General features: G+C 33.9%; 1 protein-coding gene and 1 pseudogene across 1 annotated transcript; one reads left to right on the top strand and one right to left on the bottom strand.

The window, feature by feature from the left end:
* The first annotated feature begins 3,627 nt into the window (after positions 1 to 3,627).
* LOC133678767 (gamma-glutamyl hydrolase 2-like) lies at positions 3,628 to 15,187 on the top strand (annotated as a pseudogene).
* LOC133678766 (uncharacterized) lies at positions 15,104 to 18,020 on the bottom strand. The gene is made up of 5 exons (XM_062101257.1): positions 17,816 to 18,020; positions 16,394 to 17,252; positions 15,933 to 16,091; positions 15,424 to 15,678; positions 15,104 to 15,350 (listed from the first exon to the last, which is right to left on the bottom strand). The coding sequence occupies exons 2-5, from the start codon at positions 17,246 to 17,248 to the stop codon at positions 15,216 to 15,218; spliced, it is 1,404 nt and encodes a 467-aa protein (XP_061957241.1). The 5' UTR covers positions 17,249 to 17,252; positions 17,816 to 18,020; the 3' UTR covers positions 15,104 to 15,215.
* Positions 18,021 to 19,022: the final 1,002 nt, after the last annotated feature.

Genomic DNA, 19,022 nt, shown 5'->3' with positions numbered 1-19,022 from the left:
GGACTATTTCAAACAAGGCTATCATTCAAGGCTTCTGATCATACAACTTTAGTTATGTGTATCATACAACAATATCCTTATTAGGGATTTTCCTACCATTCAATGCTTATGATCATCACTTGACTATTGTCAACATAATGAGCTTCTTTAAGCTTAATTTTCCTCAATTGACCTAAATATGCTTGTCCTTTTAAAGATCATTAAAAGATGTGTATAATCTTTTATCAACAAGTTTGCTAAATCAGTTAGCAATTTTTTTTTTAATAAATCATTTTTCATGTTTTGAGATCACTTCTTAAATTTTAAAAATTTTGTTTTTGTGTATGTCACGATTGAAATAAAATTATTAAGATGTAAATTTAAAAAGTATTTCTTTGGTCGAGATCCAAAGACATGTCTTTTAATACTATAATGTAGTTTTACAGGAGTTTTATTGATGATTGACAAAAAATAGGTTGAGAAAGAAATGTTAGCTTAAAATTAATTATCTATCGCTTAAATAAATTTTTCAAAATTTGGCATGTATTGTATTTTAAAAACAAGAATTTACTCGATATAAGTTTAAAACAATTTTGTTTTAAATTTCTCACAATTTCTTGGGTAATAATTATTTTATTTAGAAAAATGGTGATTTGGTATCTTATACCAACGAGATTTGTAACTAGTATTTTGTTTACAATTTCACAACTCTTATGAAACAATTATTTTCGTTTTGAGAACGTCATTTATTTGTTCAAGCTGCTTGCTCAGAAAACATTTTTAAAGGCATGTAATATAGTCTATGACTTTTGGCTATGAAAAAATGAGATTCATAGGCTTAAAAAGTATTTCAAGGTTCAAAAGACTTAGGATCATTGCCATTTATTTGACTCATTATGTCTTTGAGTATTTTTTTTGTTGTATTTATTTACTTTACCCCTTTTTATTGCTCTGGTAGGGCATCTCATTTTGTTTTAATTTGGGCATGGCCCCAAATTTAAGTTTTTCGGGCTCTTTTGGCTTTTAGCTTTCTCACAGCTTTTCATCAACTTTTGATCTTTAAAATTTTTATTTACCCCTAGTTTAGAGTGTGATTCTAGTAAGGATTTTTATATATATAAAAAAACATAAACAAGCTTAAATAGAAACCACAATGAATATATTTGTTTTTGAATGTGAAAGAGATAACAAAGATGATATTTCCTTATTTTCAGTGCTAGTAGTTAAAACTGATAAACTTGGACCTTGTTTAGTGTAATGGTTTAGATTTGCAAAGAGATGCATTTCACGAGTCTATAATTACCAAATCCATTACATTCTATTATGCATATAGCTAAAAATGGTTCAAGATACATTGTGTAAGGGTAAATAAATGTTTTTCAATTTATGTATTTTTGGCTCAATTGTTTGGTCATCTTAGAGTGAGAATTGCTTGATTAATTCATTTTTCATCCTATGAATATGATGCCAAAATGTTATTTTAGCCAACATCAGTTATTTTTGAAATAAATAAGCAAGTTTAAATTTTTAAGATTTTATTGGAAAAAAGTTTTCATAAAACCGATCTGGTAATAACATTTTGAACAGAGCAATGAGATCATGCAGAGTTATAAGGGTTAATATTTAATGATTTTTTTTAAAGCAAGGCTATTCAATAGCGTTTACGTGACATGACTTAAGGGTTACCAAGTATTGCTTTCATAAAAACATTTCTTGATTTCAAAATAACAAAGAGGAAAAAAATAGGCATGTTTCATTAAAAAAAATGATGTGATCCTAATAAACATACTTAGAAACAAAATAGAAAAGTCACATGACAAAAAGATTGACAATGCAACACTCCTTCAGCATTTATTCTTAGGTTAGATTTCTTAACAATATTGTGTCTCAACATTTCAACATTTACCAGCTACTTATTATGCTAAAGATGGTCTAGTAATAATGTGATCCGTATCATTATTATTTACAAACTTAACTTTTTAAGATGAGAGTTTTTGTTGTTACTCACTTTTGACCATACAAAACATCAAGAAAAGAAAAGAGAAAAAAATAGAAAAAAATCCAAAAAACAAGTGGATATATATGAAGAAATCATAGAATATTACCCAAGTTGGTGGTAAAGGACCAAAGTGACAAATAAAAAAATTGGAGGAACAAAACATATAAAATTAACAACCCAATTTTGATTGACAAAATACCCTATTGGTAAAAGTATTTTTATTTGGGGTAAATAAATATAAATTTGAATAGGTAAGGACTTAATGAGAATTTTGGAAGGAGTTAATTGCAAGAAAAAATGATTTTTGAAGTCAATTTAGATATCAAATGGAAGAAATTAAAGTTTGGGGGTCGAGTTGTAATTTTAAATGGTTACTTTTGTCAAATTAGAGGATTAATTGTATAAAATATTGAAGTTTGATGGAAAATTAAGGACTTGATTGATGAAATAAAAAATTAAGAATCAAACTAAAAAAAGATACGTGATTGTAAAGGTTGAAATTGATAAAATCAGGAGCCAAATTGAAGAGAATTAAAAGTTTGATGATCAATTAAGAGTTTAACAAATCATAAATTAAAAACCAAAATAAAAATAACACTAAATTTTAGAGCTAATAATTGAGTTTAACAAGAGTAAAATTACATGAAATTAAAAATTTTAAAAATAACTTTATATATAATTAAAAATAAAAACTAAAATATAATCAATTAAATCTCAAATTAAAATCCTATATATTTTTTATTGTTTTCTCTACTTTTCTCAACAACAAGACTAAGAGAGAGAAGCAATTATTATGGGCCATTCTTTTTCTTTCTTTTATAATATGATTTATATTTTTTTTTGTGGTTTTTAGTACTTGAGATATGTTAATTATGCTTAATTATGCTTTATTATTTTTTTTCTTTGTTTTTGTGTCAAAATTAATGATCGACAAAAAATTGTAATGTGAGGGTAATTTTTTCAAAATTAATTTTTTCTTAAATTTAAAAATTGTTTTGACAAAAAAAAATTAAATTGTAATTCCTTAAATAATAAAGATAAGATAAAAAATAACCTATAGTAATGTGAGGGTAATTTTTTCAAAATTCAAAGATGTTTCAAAACAACCATCTAGGTGGTGGCCCAATGGTAAGAGCTTGGAACCAAGAGGTTTGTTTCCTCTGTGGTCTCAGGTTCGAATCTTGTAGTTGCTCATATGATGGTCATTGGAGGCTTACAAGGTTGTTAACTTCAGGGCTCGTAGGATTAGTCAAGATGCGCGTAATCTGGCCCGGACATCCACGTTAAACTAAAAAAAAAAGGTTTCAAAACGAATTTAAGAAGAAAATACTTTTTAATTAAAATTTGAAATTGGTTAAAGACAGTTTTCGTACACATACACGTGGAAGAAGATAACTGGTTTCCAATTGTCCCATCACACATGCCATCCTCACGTAGCCACTGCTAGATCCTTCTCTCTTGTCCAATTTGTCGTGCTCAGCTCGCCACTCTCACAGCCTCCTCGCATTCCCAACAGTACGGCAATCAACCAGCCGGCTCTCTCTCTCTCTCTCTCTCTCTCTCTTCAATGTCAAATGCCCTCTCTCACATGCCTTCTGCTCTGCCTCCTCTCACAAACCCTAACTTATTTTACTTCCTAATTTCCCAAAATGCCTTCACATTCCTCTCTAATTCCCCTTCTACCCCTACCACCAAAACCTCTGACCTCCAAAACGACACCGCCGTTTCCCTCACCTCAACCTCCACCTCCTCCTCTACTGCTCCAGACATGTGGTCTTACCTTTGGATCCCTTTCTTAATGTCACTGTCTAAAGAGCTAACCCTAGCTCGAGCAGCAACAGCTACAACTTCTTCTCCTTCGATTCTCCCCCCGAGTCAACTCGCCGATGATGACTCGCCTTCCGTGCCTAGGTGTTCAGCCCTGGACATCAAGTTGAATTACCGGCCGGTGATTGGAATTTTGAGTCATCCAGGCGACGGTGCCTCCGGAAGGTTGAACAACGAGACGAACGCTTCGTATATTGCGGCGTCGTACGTTAAGTTTGTTGAATCGGCTGGTGCCAGGGTTATTCCCTTGATTTATAACGAGCCACGAGAGATTCTTTTTGAGGTATCGAGATTTTTAAAGGAGAAGTGCAGATATTGATTTTATAGCGAGTAGAGGGAGATGGATCGTCAGATAAGATGAAATTGGAAAATGGAATGAGAAATTCTTGAGCTTTTTTATTTGATTGCAATTGAGAGAAATGAAATAGTTTTTTTTTTTAATAATTCAGAAATTAAGTATGCTTAGTTGAGTTAATGATTTGGAGTTAAAAACTTTGTTGATGAAAAAAAAATAAAAAATCAAATACAAAATTCTGAATTATATAAAGTTTTGTGCATGATCATTAAAAGGGATAGCATGGCTTTTTGTTATATCCATTAGGTGATAAATGATGGTCAAGCTTGCTCTATGTTGTTGCATTGCAGAAGCTCAATCTGGTAAATGGAGTGCTCTTTAAGGAGGTTGGGCTAAAACTGGTTTATACTTTGACACCGTGAAGGCAATTTTCAAGGTTGGTAATTTTGTAAAATAATAAAAATTTGTTTTGAATCTCCACGTTTGAAATGTGTTCGGAGATTACCACAAATAAATAAATAAAAGATAACATAGGAAATTGTACTGATGGTTTACCCTCCTAGCTGCTATCAATTCAATCGTATTTAACTTGCAGGAAATTTTAGCAAAGAATGATGTAGGCTTCCATTTCCCAGTGTATGCCATCTGCTTAGGCTTTGAAATCCTGACAATGATCATTAGTGAGGTAATGTGTAGCCCGTAATACCTAAAATGTATGGATATATAGACCGTAATGATCTAACATTTCCATTCCAATCATTCCCATATTTTCCATCATGTCCGACTGATTTAGTGCAAGAAGAAGAATTAACAATTAATTACCTTATTAGGATATTTGGTATTAATTAGGATTTTATCACTATTAGTATGAGTAGGGTGTTTTTTTTTTCTTTTCTTTTCATATATAGCCGATAGTGATTAGGACTCTTCAGGACTTTTGGTGTGCCTATGTAAGCACACATTGTGTATTTTTTTTAGCCATTATGATATTAAATTGAGAATTTCAGTTTCAATTTACAGAGGTGGATTTCCTCCAGTGTTATGCAGTGTATTCAAGGAAGCTTTTGTTGATATCTAGGAAATTAGCTTGGTGATTCAAGGTTCTCTATCCCTTTTCTATTTTCCGAGTCTTTTACCCCTTTTACATCAATCGGTCTTTGTTCCGTGTCACCAAGCTACTCTTGTCTCAAACTTTATTCCTAACGATTCTGCTTCCCTGTGAGAGGCATAATTAACTTAACACAGCCTTACAGTGCAGTTGTGAAGTGTTTGCTAGAAACTCTTTTTGGCCCCTCACGTCTAATATTACAGAAAAATATCAGCAGTGTGAACGTCATTGCAACTATAATTGACTTCATGTGGCTTTTTCTGTTTTGTTTGCTTGATCATCCATCAATGTTAAAATGTCCTAGTTATTTCAAATATTAATACACTATTAGTGGAAATGCTTACAACTCTAAGATACTTTCACTTGAGAAATGCCTGAGAACAACAATTTTTGAACTCCCTTTCTTTTCAATTATGAGCATGACTGTTTTTTCTTGATAATAGGACAATCAAATTCTGGAAACATTTAATGGAGCAGATCAGGCTTCTACTCTTCAATTTATGAATAACATAAATATCAAAGGAACTGTATTTCGGAGGTATATGCACTGTAATTTTGTCCCATCTTGTTAGCTTTGGTAAAAGCTCAAGCATTCCTCTTGTACCAGATAGTATAAGCATTCTCAAATCTTTGTATTTATCAAACTCGATACACTTTGTTTTTTTTACGAGGTTCTTAGTTTCTTTATAGAGCCAGAAAAGGATCCTAATGTATTAAACAGTGTAAATAGCAATGAATTAGTGCTGATCCTGCAAAGCAGGGATTTGTCTCAATGAACAGCGTACCTGAATCTGTCTTGAAACCAATAATCACTTACTTTGCTAAATCTAGAAAACTTTAAGTTCTTAGATGATCTAAAAAGAGAGAGTTGATTTTTTTTGTCAATTTTTTAGTTATTCTAATTCTCTTATATGCAAGTAAACAATCATAAAACCCAATTAATAGCACCTTGGTCATCAATATTTGTTTTACTTAATTTGCAGTATGCTGTTATCTCAATGTCATGTTCGACATGCCAAATGCTTACCTGTGATTTTATTCCGACTTAATTACTAGCATGGAGAAGTTTCCCTGGCTTTGATATGGTTATCACGTCATTGATACAGTTTTCCTAACTTCTTTGACATTTATTGTGAATTTTGTTTTCCTTATAAAAGTTCTGTTGTGTTTCAACAGCAGCAAAATGATACTTTTAACTGTACCAAGCATGCTTGTTAACATCGACATTTCTTTGCAGATTTCCTCCAGATTTGCTTAAAAGATTGAGTACAGATTGCCTAGTTATGCAAAACCATCGTGTGAGTTCAAAAAACTAGTAGTACCTTTGGAATTCGATTGCATGGTAAAATATAGTGACACATGATACCCTTTTACTTGTTTCTCTGTTTGTTTAGGATTCTCTACTAAAAGGCATTTTAAACTTCAAAAAAGAGCATGTGAATTTTTCTTTTTATATAATTTTATTTTGGTGCAGAGTTCTGTCTTATAAACCAGCATTACCTTCTCATTTCCTCTTGACTGGAGATCGAGGAATGTCTGGATATGCATTTAATTCAAATCAAGGAGAAAGTAAATTAGATTTCCTCATAACCCAAGCATATTTTTATACTCTTATACTGAAAAACAGTCCCTCAAAAGTTAACTAAAATACATTGGCTGATGAGTATCACTCAAGTCAAAGACAGAAAGATGCTGTAGTTGGAGCTCATATGGGATCTAGAGTTTCTTGTTTTTGTTTCCTTTCTTGGGAAATATTTATATTTGGCATTTCCAGAATTTCGACTAGATTAGGGAGATGATCCATGGTTGTTTGCTTCCCTCAATTCTAAGTTTTTCTACTTGCTATTGAACCATGATTGTTGTGTTAATGCTGTCTTTAATCTTTAAAATTCCACTGTTATTCTGAAATTAGAATCCCAATCCTTTAGCCAGAAGGCTGTGTCATGTTGTTTTATTTAACTTATCTGATTTTCCATTGCAACAGTATGGCATCTCACCACAACAGTTTCAGGAGAATGAACATCTATCTAGTTTCTTTGAGATCTTGACTACTAGTACAGATGAAGATAACCAGGTAATGGGTGCATTAATTTTGCAATGTAGTTTTCTATATGCTGGAAGAGCTCTAATTCTCTTCCCAACATCTATTTTAGGTCTATGTCTCCACTGTACAAGCTTGCGGCTATCCTGTGACTGCCTTCCAATGGCATCCTGAGGTATTGCTATATGTGCTTTGCATTAGAGCTATTGTGATTTGTTTGCAGATGCATGTTGTGGTTGTCAAATGCATACTTGTATGAAATATGGAGTCAGATACTCAGGAAATTTGGGAAGGATGATGAGTCTCATATACCCTTAAAAAAGGTTGTTTTGGAATAAAGGTAGGCAGCTGTATGTTTTTTGTAGTTGCAGGAGAAATTCTTAAGTCAATTTTCACTCTCGGTATTCCATTCCTCCTCATCTATATGTAAAATACATGCAAAACTATTTTCTTACAGCAATGGTGTCATATAAGCAAGTTTTGTGTATATGTGTTTAAGTTGAGTTTGGTTCTTTTACCTTCTCTTTTTTCTTTCTAAATTTTTATGAATGGTCTAGTACTTTTACACAGATCAGTAATCCATGTATTCAGTTTAATCAAATTGAGCTAGAGTTAAGGCCTGAGCTCTTTTGTGAAGTTGAAAGATGGCAGTTTTTTATTAGCTCTAACATGATGCATACCAGGAGGGGTGGGGGATAGAATGACATGATGGTATTTTTATAAGTCAACTTTAACTTCTAAATGCTTTGAACAAATGGTCCCTCATGGTATGGTGCAATTGTCAATTTTCATTCCGCCCTGATCTGCCTACTGTTATTGCAATTTTATAATTGCTTATAGTGATGGGATCACTAATGACTGAAATGTGACTGTTTCCAGAAAAATGCTTTTGAATGGGGTTTATCAATGATTCCACACTCAGAGGATGCCATTCAAGTTACCCAACACATTGCAAACTTCTTTGTCAAGTGAGGATTTTGTTGTGCTGAAAAGTTGTTAGCTCATGCTGTAAACTTTTTTGAGATGTGCTGAGAAGGCAATTCGAGTGTTTGCATTCTGAATTGAGGTTGCATAATTTAAAAAGAGCAACGTCATTCACATGCATGTTACAACAAGTTTACAGTGGCTGCATGATTGTTTCTGTAGTATTTTGTGAGAACTCTGTCAGAAGTCCATAAACCTCAAGGAAATTAAGAGTCCAATTGCGTGCTTCATGACCTTTCTTTTCATCTATTTATGGTACTTTATTGTTTACAGAAGAGTGATTAGATAAAAAAGAAACTGATTTCAGTAATTTATTTTGTGCTGCAGTGAGGCTAGGAAGTTCTTGAACAGGCCATCTTCTCGGAAGGTACGCGCCAATTTAATCTACAATTACAGCCCCACATATTGCGGGAAAGCTGGGTGAGTGAATTGACTCTTGAGATTAGATTGCTACCAAGTTAGTTTGGCAGTTGCATTTACTGATCTGCGTCTCATCTTATATTCTTCTATAGGAAGGGATATGATGAGGTTTACATCTTCGCAGAGCAAAAGGCACCAAAGTATACGAGGTGCGCTGTGCATGGTTATTGTCATGGACATGTGAAGTTGTAAATATTTAGGACTCAACTCTTTAAGTCTGAACGCTTAAATTGCATCATTGTCTAGGCTGAAGATTGGACTGCACTGTAAATTGCCATTTGTTAATATTGAAGATTTATGGAATGTACGGTAGAGCATGAAATTATTATTAGACAAGGCATGTACTAAATGGAAAAAAAAAAAAATCTTAATAGGTAATGCGGAATGTAAAATCAATTATTAAAACTCTTGCCATGTTTGTCTAATGCTGTTTGTAACCAGCGTATTTAATATCAGATATAATTAAATAATAATTGTTTATTTTACAATTAGGAAAATGGTGAGGATTGCACGCCTTGTTTGTATTCATGTGGTATATGTAGGCAGAGCATTGTGTTTGAGTTATGTTCAAGATAAAGATAGCACTCATCAAATACTTGAACGGAAGATTAGCTGGAATTTGAACAATAACAACGACATACAAGGATAATTACCCTTATTATGTCCTTTTAATATGGAGCTTTAGAGACAGGTCAAATCTTGATCTTAAAATTGAAGGACACGAGCCTCAGGAAGAGGCTTAGTAAGAGCACTAGAAGGTTAATCTTTAAAAGACAATGAGCAGCACCACATTGGACATGATCTTTGATGAAAATGAAAGTGGCAACATGTTTCATTTCTGAATGAAATTAACTAGTAGAGTAAATTATTGTTGATTGTGAGTGTTTTTATTATGGATTGTATTGTTTGGTACTAAAGAGTGTTGTCCTCATCAGAAATTTGTTAAATTTGTTTCCTATCTCCTTTTTTTCTAGCACAAACGCACCAGAGAACGCCTCACAAACACAAACCAAAGAACACGTTCACTGTTCCAGATCCACCTCGCAAACACCACCGTGCAGCCATTCCATCTCCCTACCCCGAACCATCAATGTTTTGTTCTGCTTCTCGGTGGTGTTCTAGAGCGATGTGAGGCTGCCTGGTGATCTGCTTGCGTGTTCCTTTGTTGGTGCGGGGTGAGGTTTCTTTGTTGGTGTGGCTCGGCTGTGGGTGTTTTGGTGGCTTTGTGTGCGGCTTTAACATCTTTGAGCTTTCTTCTTTGTACACCGGTGGCTCTTCTCATGAGGAAGAGTGTCTGCGTTAGCTGAGCTGGTGAGTTTAGATGGGTTTTGGCTTGAGTTCTTGGTTATGCTTTGATTTGTTTAGATTATTGAGTGTTGCAGGATTTGGTATGGGTGTTGCAGGATCCGGGGCCTGTAATTTTTTAATAATGTTGGGTGTTGCAGGATTTGGCGTGGGTGTTGCGGGGTGTAGGGCCTCTGTTTTTGCAGCTCGGCTGTGGGTGTTTTGGTGGCTCTGTGTGCGGCTTTAACATCTTCGAGCTTTCTTCTCTGTACACCGGTGGCTCTTCTCATGAGGAAGAGTATCTGCGTTAGCCGAGTTGGTGAGTTTAGATGGGTTTTGGCTTGGGTTCTTGGTAAGGATTTGATTTTTTTTAGATTGTTGAGTGTTGCAGGATTTGGCATGGGTGTTGCAGGATTTGGGGCGTCTAATTTTTTTAATAATGTTGGGTGTTGCAGGGTCTAGCATGGTTGTTGCAGGGCCCCAAAACTAGAATGTTTCATCCCCTGGAAAGGGCTTCAAGTCAGACATTCACAGGTTAGAAAAACTTTATTCCGAGTAAAAGCTAAAATGCTTATACTTCACGTATTGCTGATAAATATGACCATTAAATTTGCATAAAATGACAAATCCAATGACTTTGATTTTAATGTTCGTTGCCTGTGAAGGACAAATCTTCTTTAGCATAATTCTCAACTGGGAAAATACCATTTCACTTACAATTGCTCCAACAATTTCATTATAAATCCTTCTATTATAAACCTGATCCAATCCAAGAATCGATTCAGCGTGTAAGGTATAGGTTAATAATTAATAAATTAGGTTATGTTTAAATTTCACTTCTGGGGGTGTTTTTGGTAGTTTATATGTAAATATCCACTAGAATGATAAATTAAGGAATGAAATAAAATATAGAAACAGATTGGAAGCAATTAAATATATAGGGATGAATTGGAGACTAGACATAAAACCCGTTATGGAAGAAAAAATTATTTTCTAAAATAACTGGCGTTCTGCTTGATTATTGGAGATACAATCAAGTTCTTCTTGTGCACGTTGTAGTTATAGCAAGGAAATTAAACCCTCTTTAAACTACTGTTCCTTTTTCACATGAAAGTAGTGCATAAAAGTAATGGAAAATTATTCTTAATCTGTAGATCACGTGGGTTCGAGAAGCTCAAATGCAAGAGAAAAAACATATAGATGAAGTTAGTACATTGAAGTTCAAATTAACAAAAACACAAATTTAAGGTGCAAACAACAACATGGCCGTGGAAAAAAAAAATTCAATATCTTTCGGGATTGAAAGCTGAAATCTAAGTTGGACCATGAGAAATAACAATTATTATAAATTTTCTAATTTTATCATCAAATTTAATTTAGAAACGGGCCAAAAAACCACATAGCAATGAGACAAAATAATTATTATTCACTAATCTTTAATTATAGACATGAATTATTTATAGACAAGATTTTTGACTTGTACATAAATATATGAATACATGTAAAAAAAATTGCTTAGTGAGATAGCTAGGCCCAAACTTTTAAGGAAACCCAGACAAGTTCTCGTACCAAAATCATTGTCGACCCAACACCTCCTTAAAGATCAACTCGTGGTGAGTTAATGAATTTCACCCATAAAAGTCTATTAAGGACATGCATTTTGGATTTTGGGAGTAGAAGAACAGTATATCAGTTCTTTGAAAAAACACTTGATGATTATGTGTAATCTAAACAAAAAAAAAACACGGAATACATAATGTCATGAATTTTCATCATAGAAGATATGCAGATATATTCACCCTATATATCCCTCATGATTATAGAAGAATAATTAAAGGAATGATGTCATTGATTTACCTATAGATATAGTGGATGTTGCACAAAAAGATTTGATAAAAGCAATATTGTGTTTCTTAATGGTGATGTAAAGTGAAGATTGATTTTCAACCTGCGACTACTAGTGAAGCAAAAGACATGAATTACTAGTTTTTGGGGAAACTCGTATTTGAATTTTTGGATGGCGAAACTAAATCACTACCAAGTGATGTTACATTTTCTAAACACTTGCAAGCATGGAGGACATGTTTGCCAGACCCATGTTACCTAGAACTTTCTAAACACTTGCAAGGAATGTAAATTTGCGTTCTAGCAATTACATAGGAGAAGAAATAAACCAAACAAGAATTATGTTTGTTGCTCCTGATATACAAACGAAAAGAAATGGGACGATGCTTAGACTTTGCCAAATGGAATAAGGTAATGTGAATGATTCTTAATAGGGTAACCAAAGCAAAATTTATTGTTGATATGCCTTGTTTTCTTCTCGAGGATCATGATTTTTTCAAGAATTTCATTTGTGAGAGTTCCGAGAACAATGGTGTAGCTACCACCCTTCATATTTTTTCAAACCCTTATTTCTTTTTCCTGAGCACGAAAATAACTGATCTTCGTAACCCAACACAAGTTATTATCGAAGGAAGAACTAGAAATCCAAACTCAAATCTAATTGTTCAACTGTATGAAAAATGAGTTCATCTAAGTAGAATATTCAGAAATATTTCTCCTCAAACAACGCTTGATAAAATATCTTGCAATGTTATTGAAGTTATGAATATTGCTTCCATTAATTTTTCTTACACTAGTTTGCGACGAGTTTGAAATAAATATTATTGAAGTTGAAAGAATTATCTCTCGAGATAGAAGAATAGATCGTACAAAAATTAAACATAGTGCTGAAATTTTGATCCATAACTATAAATGGATGTGCAATACTCAGCATATCTAGCTGATAATTGTGCCTTTGAGTGTCATAGCAAACTTTTTAAGAATACCATAGAGACGAATAAGAGATTCAAGGAACTCATAGTGAAAAAGATGATACGCAGCCTCACTTCTTTGCAAGATACAACCATTGATGTTATGAGATTCTCTTGTAAGCCGAATACAAGTAATATTTGAGATTCCCCAACACTTTATATTTGTGAGAAATTAGTGGTGGAAAGTGCAAAGGTTCAGATTTATGATCCTAGAGATACCTCATCAAGTGATTGGAAAATGTTTTCGACCAGGTTTGAAAACAAGTATTCGTGTTATACAACAGCTTGATATAGACACTCTTTTGAAATCAGTTGCATACAATTCTCTTTCTACAAAGATGGGAGAAGTTCAATCACATTGATTTTTGTGACGTTTATGAAGGTATAATAAAGTCTGCATATATGTTTTATTCTTGCAATATCAATCTTGATTATGGTGAAATGAAAGATATGGGGTTTAAAATTCATATTAAGAGTGTTTGGTGCATGTTGTAGTCTCTCATTTTGTCACTCAACTTCTCTTGTGTTACTTTTGTAGCCAAATTCATTTTAATAAAACATTACTTTCAATTCCAGATCATGTTAGTTTTCAACATCATCGAATGAATTTGAAAGCTTATACCTCTCATTACACCATACTCAAGATTACAATTGCATGTATAAAAAATATAAGCATGCTTTACCATACCTTCATAAATATTATAAAAATCAGTGTGATTGAACTCCCATCTTTGTAGAAAGAGAATTGCATGCGACTGATTCCAAAGAGTATATATTAAGCTGTTATATAACTCGAATACTTGTTTTCAAACTTGGTCGAAAACATTTTTCAATCACTTGATGAGGTATCTTCAGGATCATAAATCCTAATCATTGCACCTTCCACCATCAATTTCTCACAAATATAAAGTGTTGGGAAATCTCAGATATTACTTGTATTTGGCTTACAAGAGAATCTCATAACAACAATGGTTGTATCTTTCAAAGAAGTAAGGCTGCGTATCATCTTTTTCACTACGAGTTCCTTGAATCTCTTATTCGTCTCTATGGTATTCTTAAAAAGTTTGCTATGACACTTAAAGGCACGATTACCAGCTAGATATGCTGAGTATTGCACATCCATTTACAGTTATAGATCAAAATTTCAGCACTATGTTTAATTTTTGTACGATCTATTCTTCTATCTCGAGAGATAATTCTTTCAACTTTAATAATATTTGTTTCAAACTCGTTGTAAACTAGTGTAAAAAATATTAATAGAAGCAATATTCATAACTTCAATGACATTGTAAGATATCTTATCAAGCGTTGTTGTTTGAGGAGAAATATTTCTGAATATTCTACCTAGATGAATTTATTTTTCATACAGTTGAACAATTAGATTTGAGTTTAAAAGGAGGGAAAGAGAAAACTCAGGAGTTTCACTGTTCACAACATGAACATAACTTCTCATATGATCACTGAAGCTTCATTTTAAAAATCGGATATTTTAGATGTTCTAGTTCTTTCCATCTGTATTTAGACCCTCTTTCAAATACAAAAAACAATCATGGCCAAATACAATAGAATTGTATAGTTGTTAAATTCGATTTAAATTGATCCAAATAAGATCCAAGTCATGAATTGAATGTCTTGAATTAAGTTAATAATTTTTTTAGGAAATGAAAGTAAAAAAAATAAGATTTTTTTTGGCAAAAAAACCAAAATAAAAGTCTGATTGGGGTTGACTATTAACTAGGTTAAATAAAGTCAATTTGAAGTTGATTATTTTTAAAACCAGACCAGAGGTAGGGGTGAGTCGACCTGCTGGCCAGGCAGGGTTTAATGCTAGTGCAAGATAGAACTTGAAAAATGGTTTTCTGTAAACGAATTGAACCTGGACTATGATTGCATTCATCTCTTTCTTTTTTCTTTACGATAGATTGCATTCCTCTGTGTACATGCAAGGCCTGTTCATGTACAGTTTTAAGCTTCAAGTCTGTCTTCGTAAACACGTGCTTTTTGTTATTTGTTAAATGGATCAGTTGGCTCAAAATTTCAAGGCTGTTGATGAGTAGTTACGGGCCTAGACAAATCTTTTCCTATATAACATGCAAACGTCAGAGCCTTGGACCTCTCATTGCTGAGAAAATTCTCCTTTATACTTGTCCTTGCCCCGAGGGCCGAATCCATCGTCAGTTCCCTTTCATTTGCTGCGGTTTTTCAGAAAGCGACTCGACTTGATAGCTGAAAGCCTAACAAGAGTGCTTGGAAGCTATGGCAGTAGGAATAATTTCCAATTACTCAGACAAATTATTGATGTATAGATCTCTGTGGCTCCACTAGAGAAGACAACGAGTTCCATTGATACGGTTGCTATATGTAGTTGGACTATTTTGCATCCATTCATAGAGCACAAGGCATGTTTCATATATATATATAGATGCATTACAAAGATCATGGAAATTAACAGGATTACAGCTCTATGCCATTATTGGTTGATAGCCTTCTTCTCTCCCCTTCTTCAGTCGATGACGCAGGCCAACAGCAACTGCTGCCAGTCCTAACAGAGCTACTATTGCTAAAGCAGATGCGGATACTTTCATCTTTTCATGTATCTGCAAGAACCAAGAAACATTCAAATTTCATAAAATACTAACGGTAACCTTTAAAAATCGAACTAGAACTTACATGAATCGGAGAATGCAAGAAATTCGTGGGATTTGGTGTTCGCTCAGCAACCAAAATGTAGAAAATCCCCATAACTCCCGTGTGCTTTTGAGTACTGCTGTAGTAAGATTCAAGAACTAGATTCTCCCCAGCTGTTATCTGGATAGAGCCTGGTTCAGGATAACAGGTGGACATCCCTACTACGTAACCTGCCTCATCTCCCGCATCCTTTCCTTCTCCATAAATTGGTTCTGAAGCACATATAACACGTCCTTTCTGAGGTGAGCACACAAGCTTATGATTAGAATCAGATTTCGTATTATTCACCCATCCCTCTTAAAAGGGATAGCATGAACATCCTACAGCATAATTAATGATGAAAGGTGATAAATGTTGGTGGACAGGAAGCAGTCCAAGTAAGCCCGAGTGAAGAAAATGGCCTCGACAACAATTTCAGGCTGTCATATATTTATGGTTCTATGCTTATTAAAGAATCTGATCTGAGACCGAGATTGAAGATTGAAGATTACCTCCCCATACAGAGTTGAACCAATTCCCCCAGTATGCTGATGGGCAACTCCGTAGATGACATAACCACTGATCGGCATGGTCAGGCTTGTGCTTTGGACATCAATGCATCCATCAGAACCTGCATTGGCGCTGCCGCAAGGCTCAACATCATACTCAACCTGCCGAAAATAGTGACTTGACTAAGTAACAAAAACATATGACACTGTTGAAGATTAATTTGAAGATGTTAATAAATTTGTAATTACTAGCATCAATCACAAACTAATTCGCTCTCAGTGCAAGTCACTTGGGTGTCTAAGCTGTTGGGTGATGAGGGCTCAAAAATGGTTTTATATTAATTCTCTGAGTGAATACTGATTCAAGCACGCTGTTAGAGGAGTTTATCAATCATCATAAAACATGAATGCTTAGTTTAATTCTCATGTAATATCAGAATAGCATCTGAGTAAAGTGTTTTTACCTGGCAACCATTCTCTGGACTCAATCCAGTCGAAACATTAAGCCTTTTTCCAGTATCAGTGACATCAAATATAAAGATTTTAACAGGGATAATGTCACAATCCCAATCGACCCATTCCACAGTGTAACGTAAGTATAGACTCCTCCTGGCACCTCCATAACCTTGCTGTACCTTGCAACGTGTTTGATCATAGCAACAATTTAGACCCCCTATGTAGTCTGGGCTCAAAGGTTGACCATATTCATCCACTGTGACGTTGTACAGATCGCATCTACATTCTGTGCATCCCAACGTATCTACGGCACCCCGTGTATCAATTGCATGGACATTAAGCATCCATTTCTCTTCATATCCTTCAGGAATTTCAGCTGGATTGCCAATTTCTATTGCATAAGGATCAGGAATATGAGTATCCGTTTTTCGTGTTTCGGATCCAAGGCCAAAATACTGTCGCAGAACAGTCCCTTGGCATATCCCACTGTTTGTTCCAAATATATAGTCTGCCTGCTGAAACTTCTGGTCACCATTGTTCTCAACCACGTCCTGACGCTGATAGTACTTTGCAACAACCCAGTGATGAAGATAAGTTTCATGAAGGGGTATTGGTTTCCCAGCTTCATCAATTACTTCAGCCCTGAGACTCTTAAGACCAATATGACCCCTTGGAAAGTCAATATTGTAATAAAACCTATTCTCTACTGATCCTGGTCCGAGTACAAACTCAGGAGAAAGAAAAGTGGCAGATTTGATCTTATTTCCAATTCTCGGAGAAGCTAGTGTGCAAGATACATTAAATGCAAGTGTGAGCGCTAGCATTCCTGACAAAAGCAAGCCTCCTCGAGGACGATGTGCCATGTTCCTGTCAGCTTCCAAATCTCAGGTCAAACTATACGATCTTTCAGAAACTGAAGCATAACACACACACATGGGAGAAAACAAACAAATAGATAGGCTAGCATAGTAGTGTTTTGATACATAAATCAGAATAAGTATTGTCTTCATCGATGATAATTATTTCATGGAATTTACTTGCAGACCAGAACTGAATATATATATATATATATATATATATATATATATATATATATATATAATGAGTTGCTGACATCTAAATAATCAAATTAACCATGTGGATAGAATAGCTCGAATTAAGAATCCTGAAAAGAAAAAAAAACTTAGATCATAGCATAATTAAAAGAATCTGACGCCAAGATTAGACATGGCAAACTAACTTAGAGAAGCTATAAAACATTTGAGATATATTTTGAGAAGTTATAAAACCCTTCGGTTAAAATAAATGAATTATATATGATCCATCCTTATATTGAAAAAAAAATATCATTTATATATATGCACTTTTGAATTAATTTAAATCCTGTAAGAATCAAGAAATGTAAGGCAAAAATAAATGGTTTTACGTACCAAGATATGAAAAATAGTCTGAAGTTCCGAAGGCCCAAAAGTGCTACTTGATCCTCCTTGCCTTCCTTATATGGGTTGACACACAAGATTATATGCTTGTATGTAAGTTCTCTCTCTTGCTTTGATGTATAGGTTGAAAGATTGTGTCTTAGTCGAAAAGGAGAGGGACAGTATTTATACTAACTAGAGCTAGTTAATTGATTAATTAATTAATTATACTTGTGTGGAAATTTCCTTGTAAGACTCTTCAGATTTTAATATTCAGTAAGAACATTATTAGGTAGGTTTAATTTAGGCTACATTGTTTCGAAAATTACAGAAAGCATGTTGAATTTTATAAGTTGATAATATTTTATATGATACTAAGAAAAAGTCAATAAAAAATATTGAATTATTTATATGTTTATTATTATATTCAATTTAATGACTAAATAATCTTTATTGCTTTAAAATAATGAAATTACCACCCAAAAAAAAAAACTCTTCCTCTCTTTGCCAAGCATGAAAGCATAGCACCAACTTTAATTCAGCTGTATCGTTTATTCCTGATAATTATGCTCAACTGATTTCTCGAGCTGACAAGATGGGTTTCATCTTTTTCTTTTTTTATTGTGAATATTTGGATAAATTAATACGTATTTTGATGAATCTTTTAAAATATTAAATTAATAACTAAATAAGTTTTTAAATTTTAAAATTTATGACATTTAAACTAATAATTTTTAAAAAATAAATATCAAATATGACCGGTTAAGCTATAAACTTTCAGAGTTGGATGGATTTATCTTGAGAATAGATTTTGTCACCGGTGCATAGTGAATACCGGAATTAGAAGATCACATGAATTGCGAGAATTAAAACTAGTTCTCGACAAATCTGTCAGCCTCTAGCGATGGATCAGAAGCGTCTGGACACCACGTACCTTCATGGATCCTCTCCTTCCTCACACGGCTCATCTCCTCATGCAATGAAAACGAAGCATTGAGATCATAAATTTTTTTGCATTTAGTGGTTCTTGTTCAAAAAGCCACTCGTCAACCATTTCAGCTCGGCTACATGACATCCTTCCTGCAAACCTACGACTAATGTTCTGCAAATTACTGGATCTGGGGAGGCGGGCAAAGTCTCTGCAAAATTGTAAGCCACGTCCAAGAGGCCTCCTCGATCGGCACAGTAAATTTATCGAGCAACCATAGTGCTCCCTTGA

The sequence above is a fragment of the Populus nigra genome, chromosome 18 (genome assembly GCF_951802175.1).
Source record: "Populus nigra chromosome 18, ddPopNigr1.1, whole genome shotgun sequence".
NCBI lineage: Eukaryota > Viridiplantae > Streptophyta > Magnoliopsida > Malpighiales > Salicaceae > Populus > Populus nigra.
The sequence above is the reverse complement of the archived record's forward strand: the minus strand, read 5'-3'. Positions and strand labels throughout refer to the sequence as shown.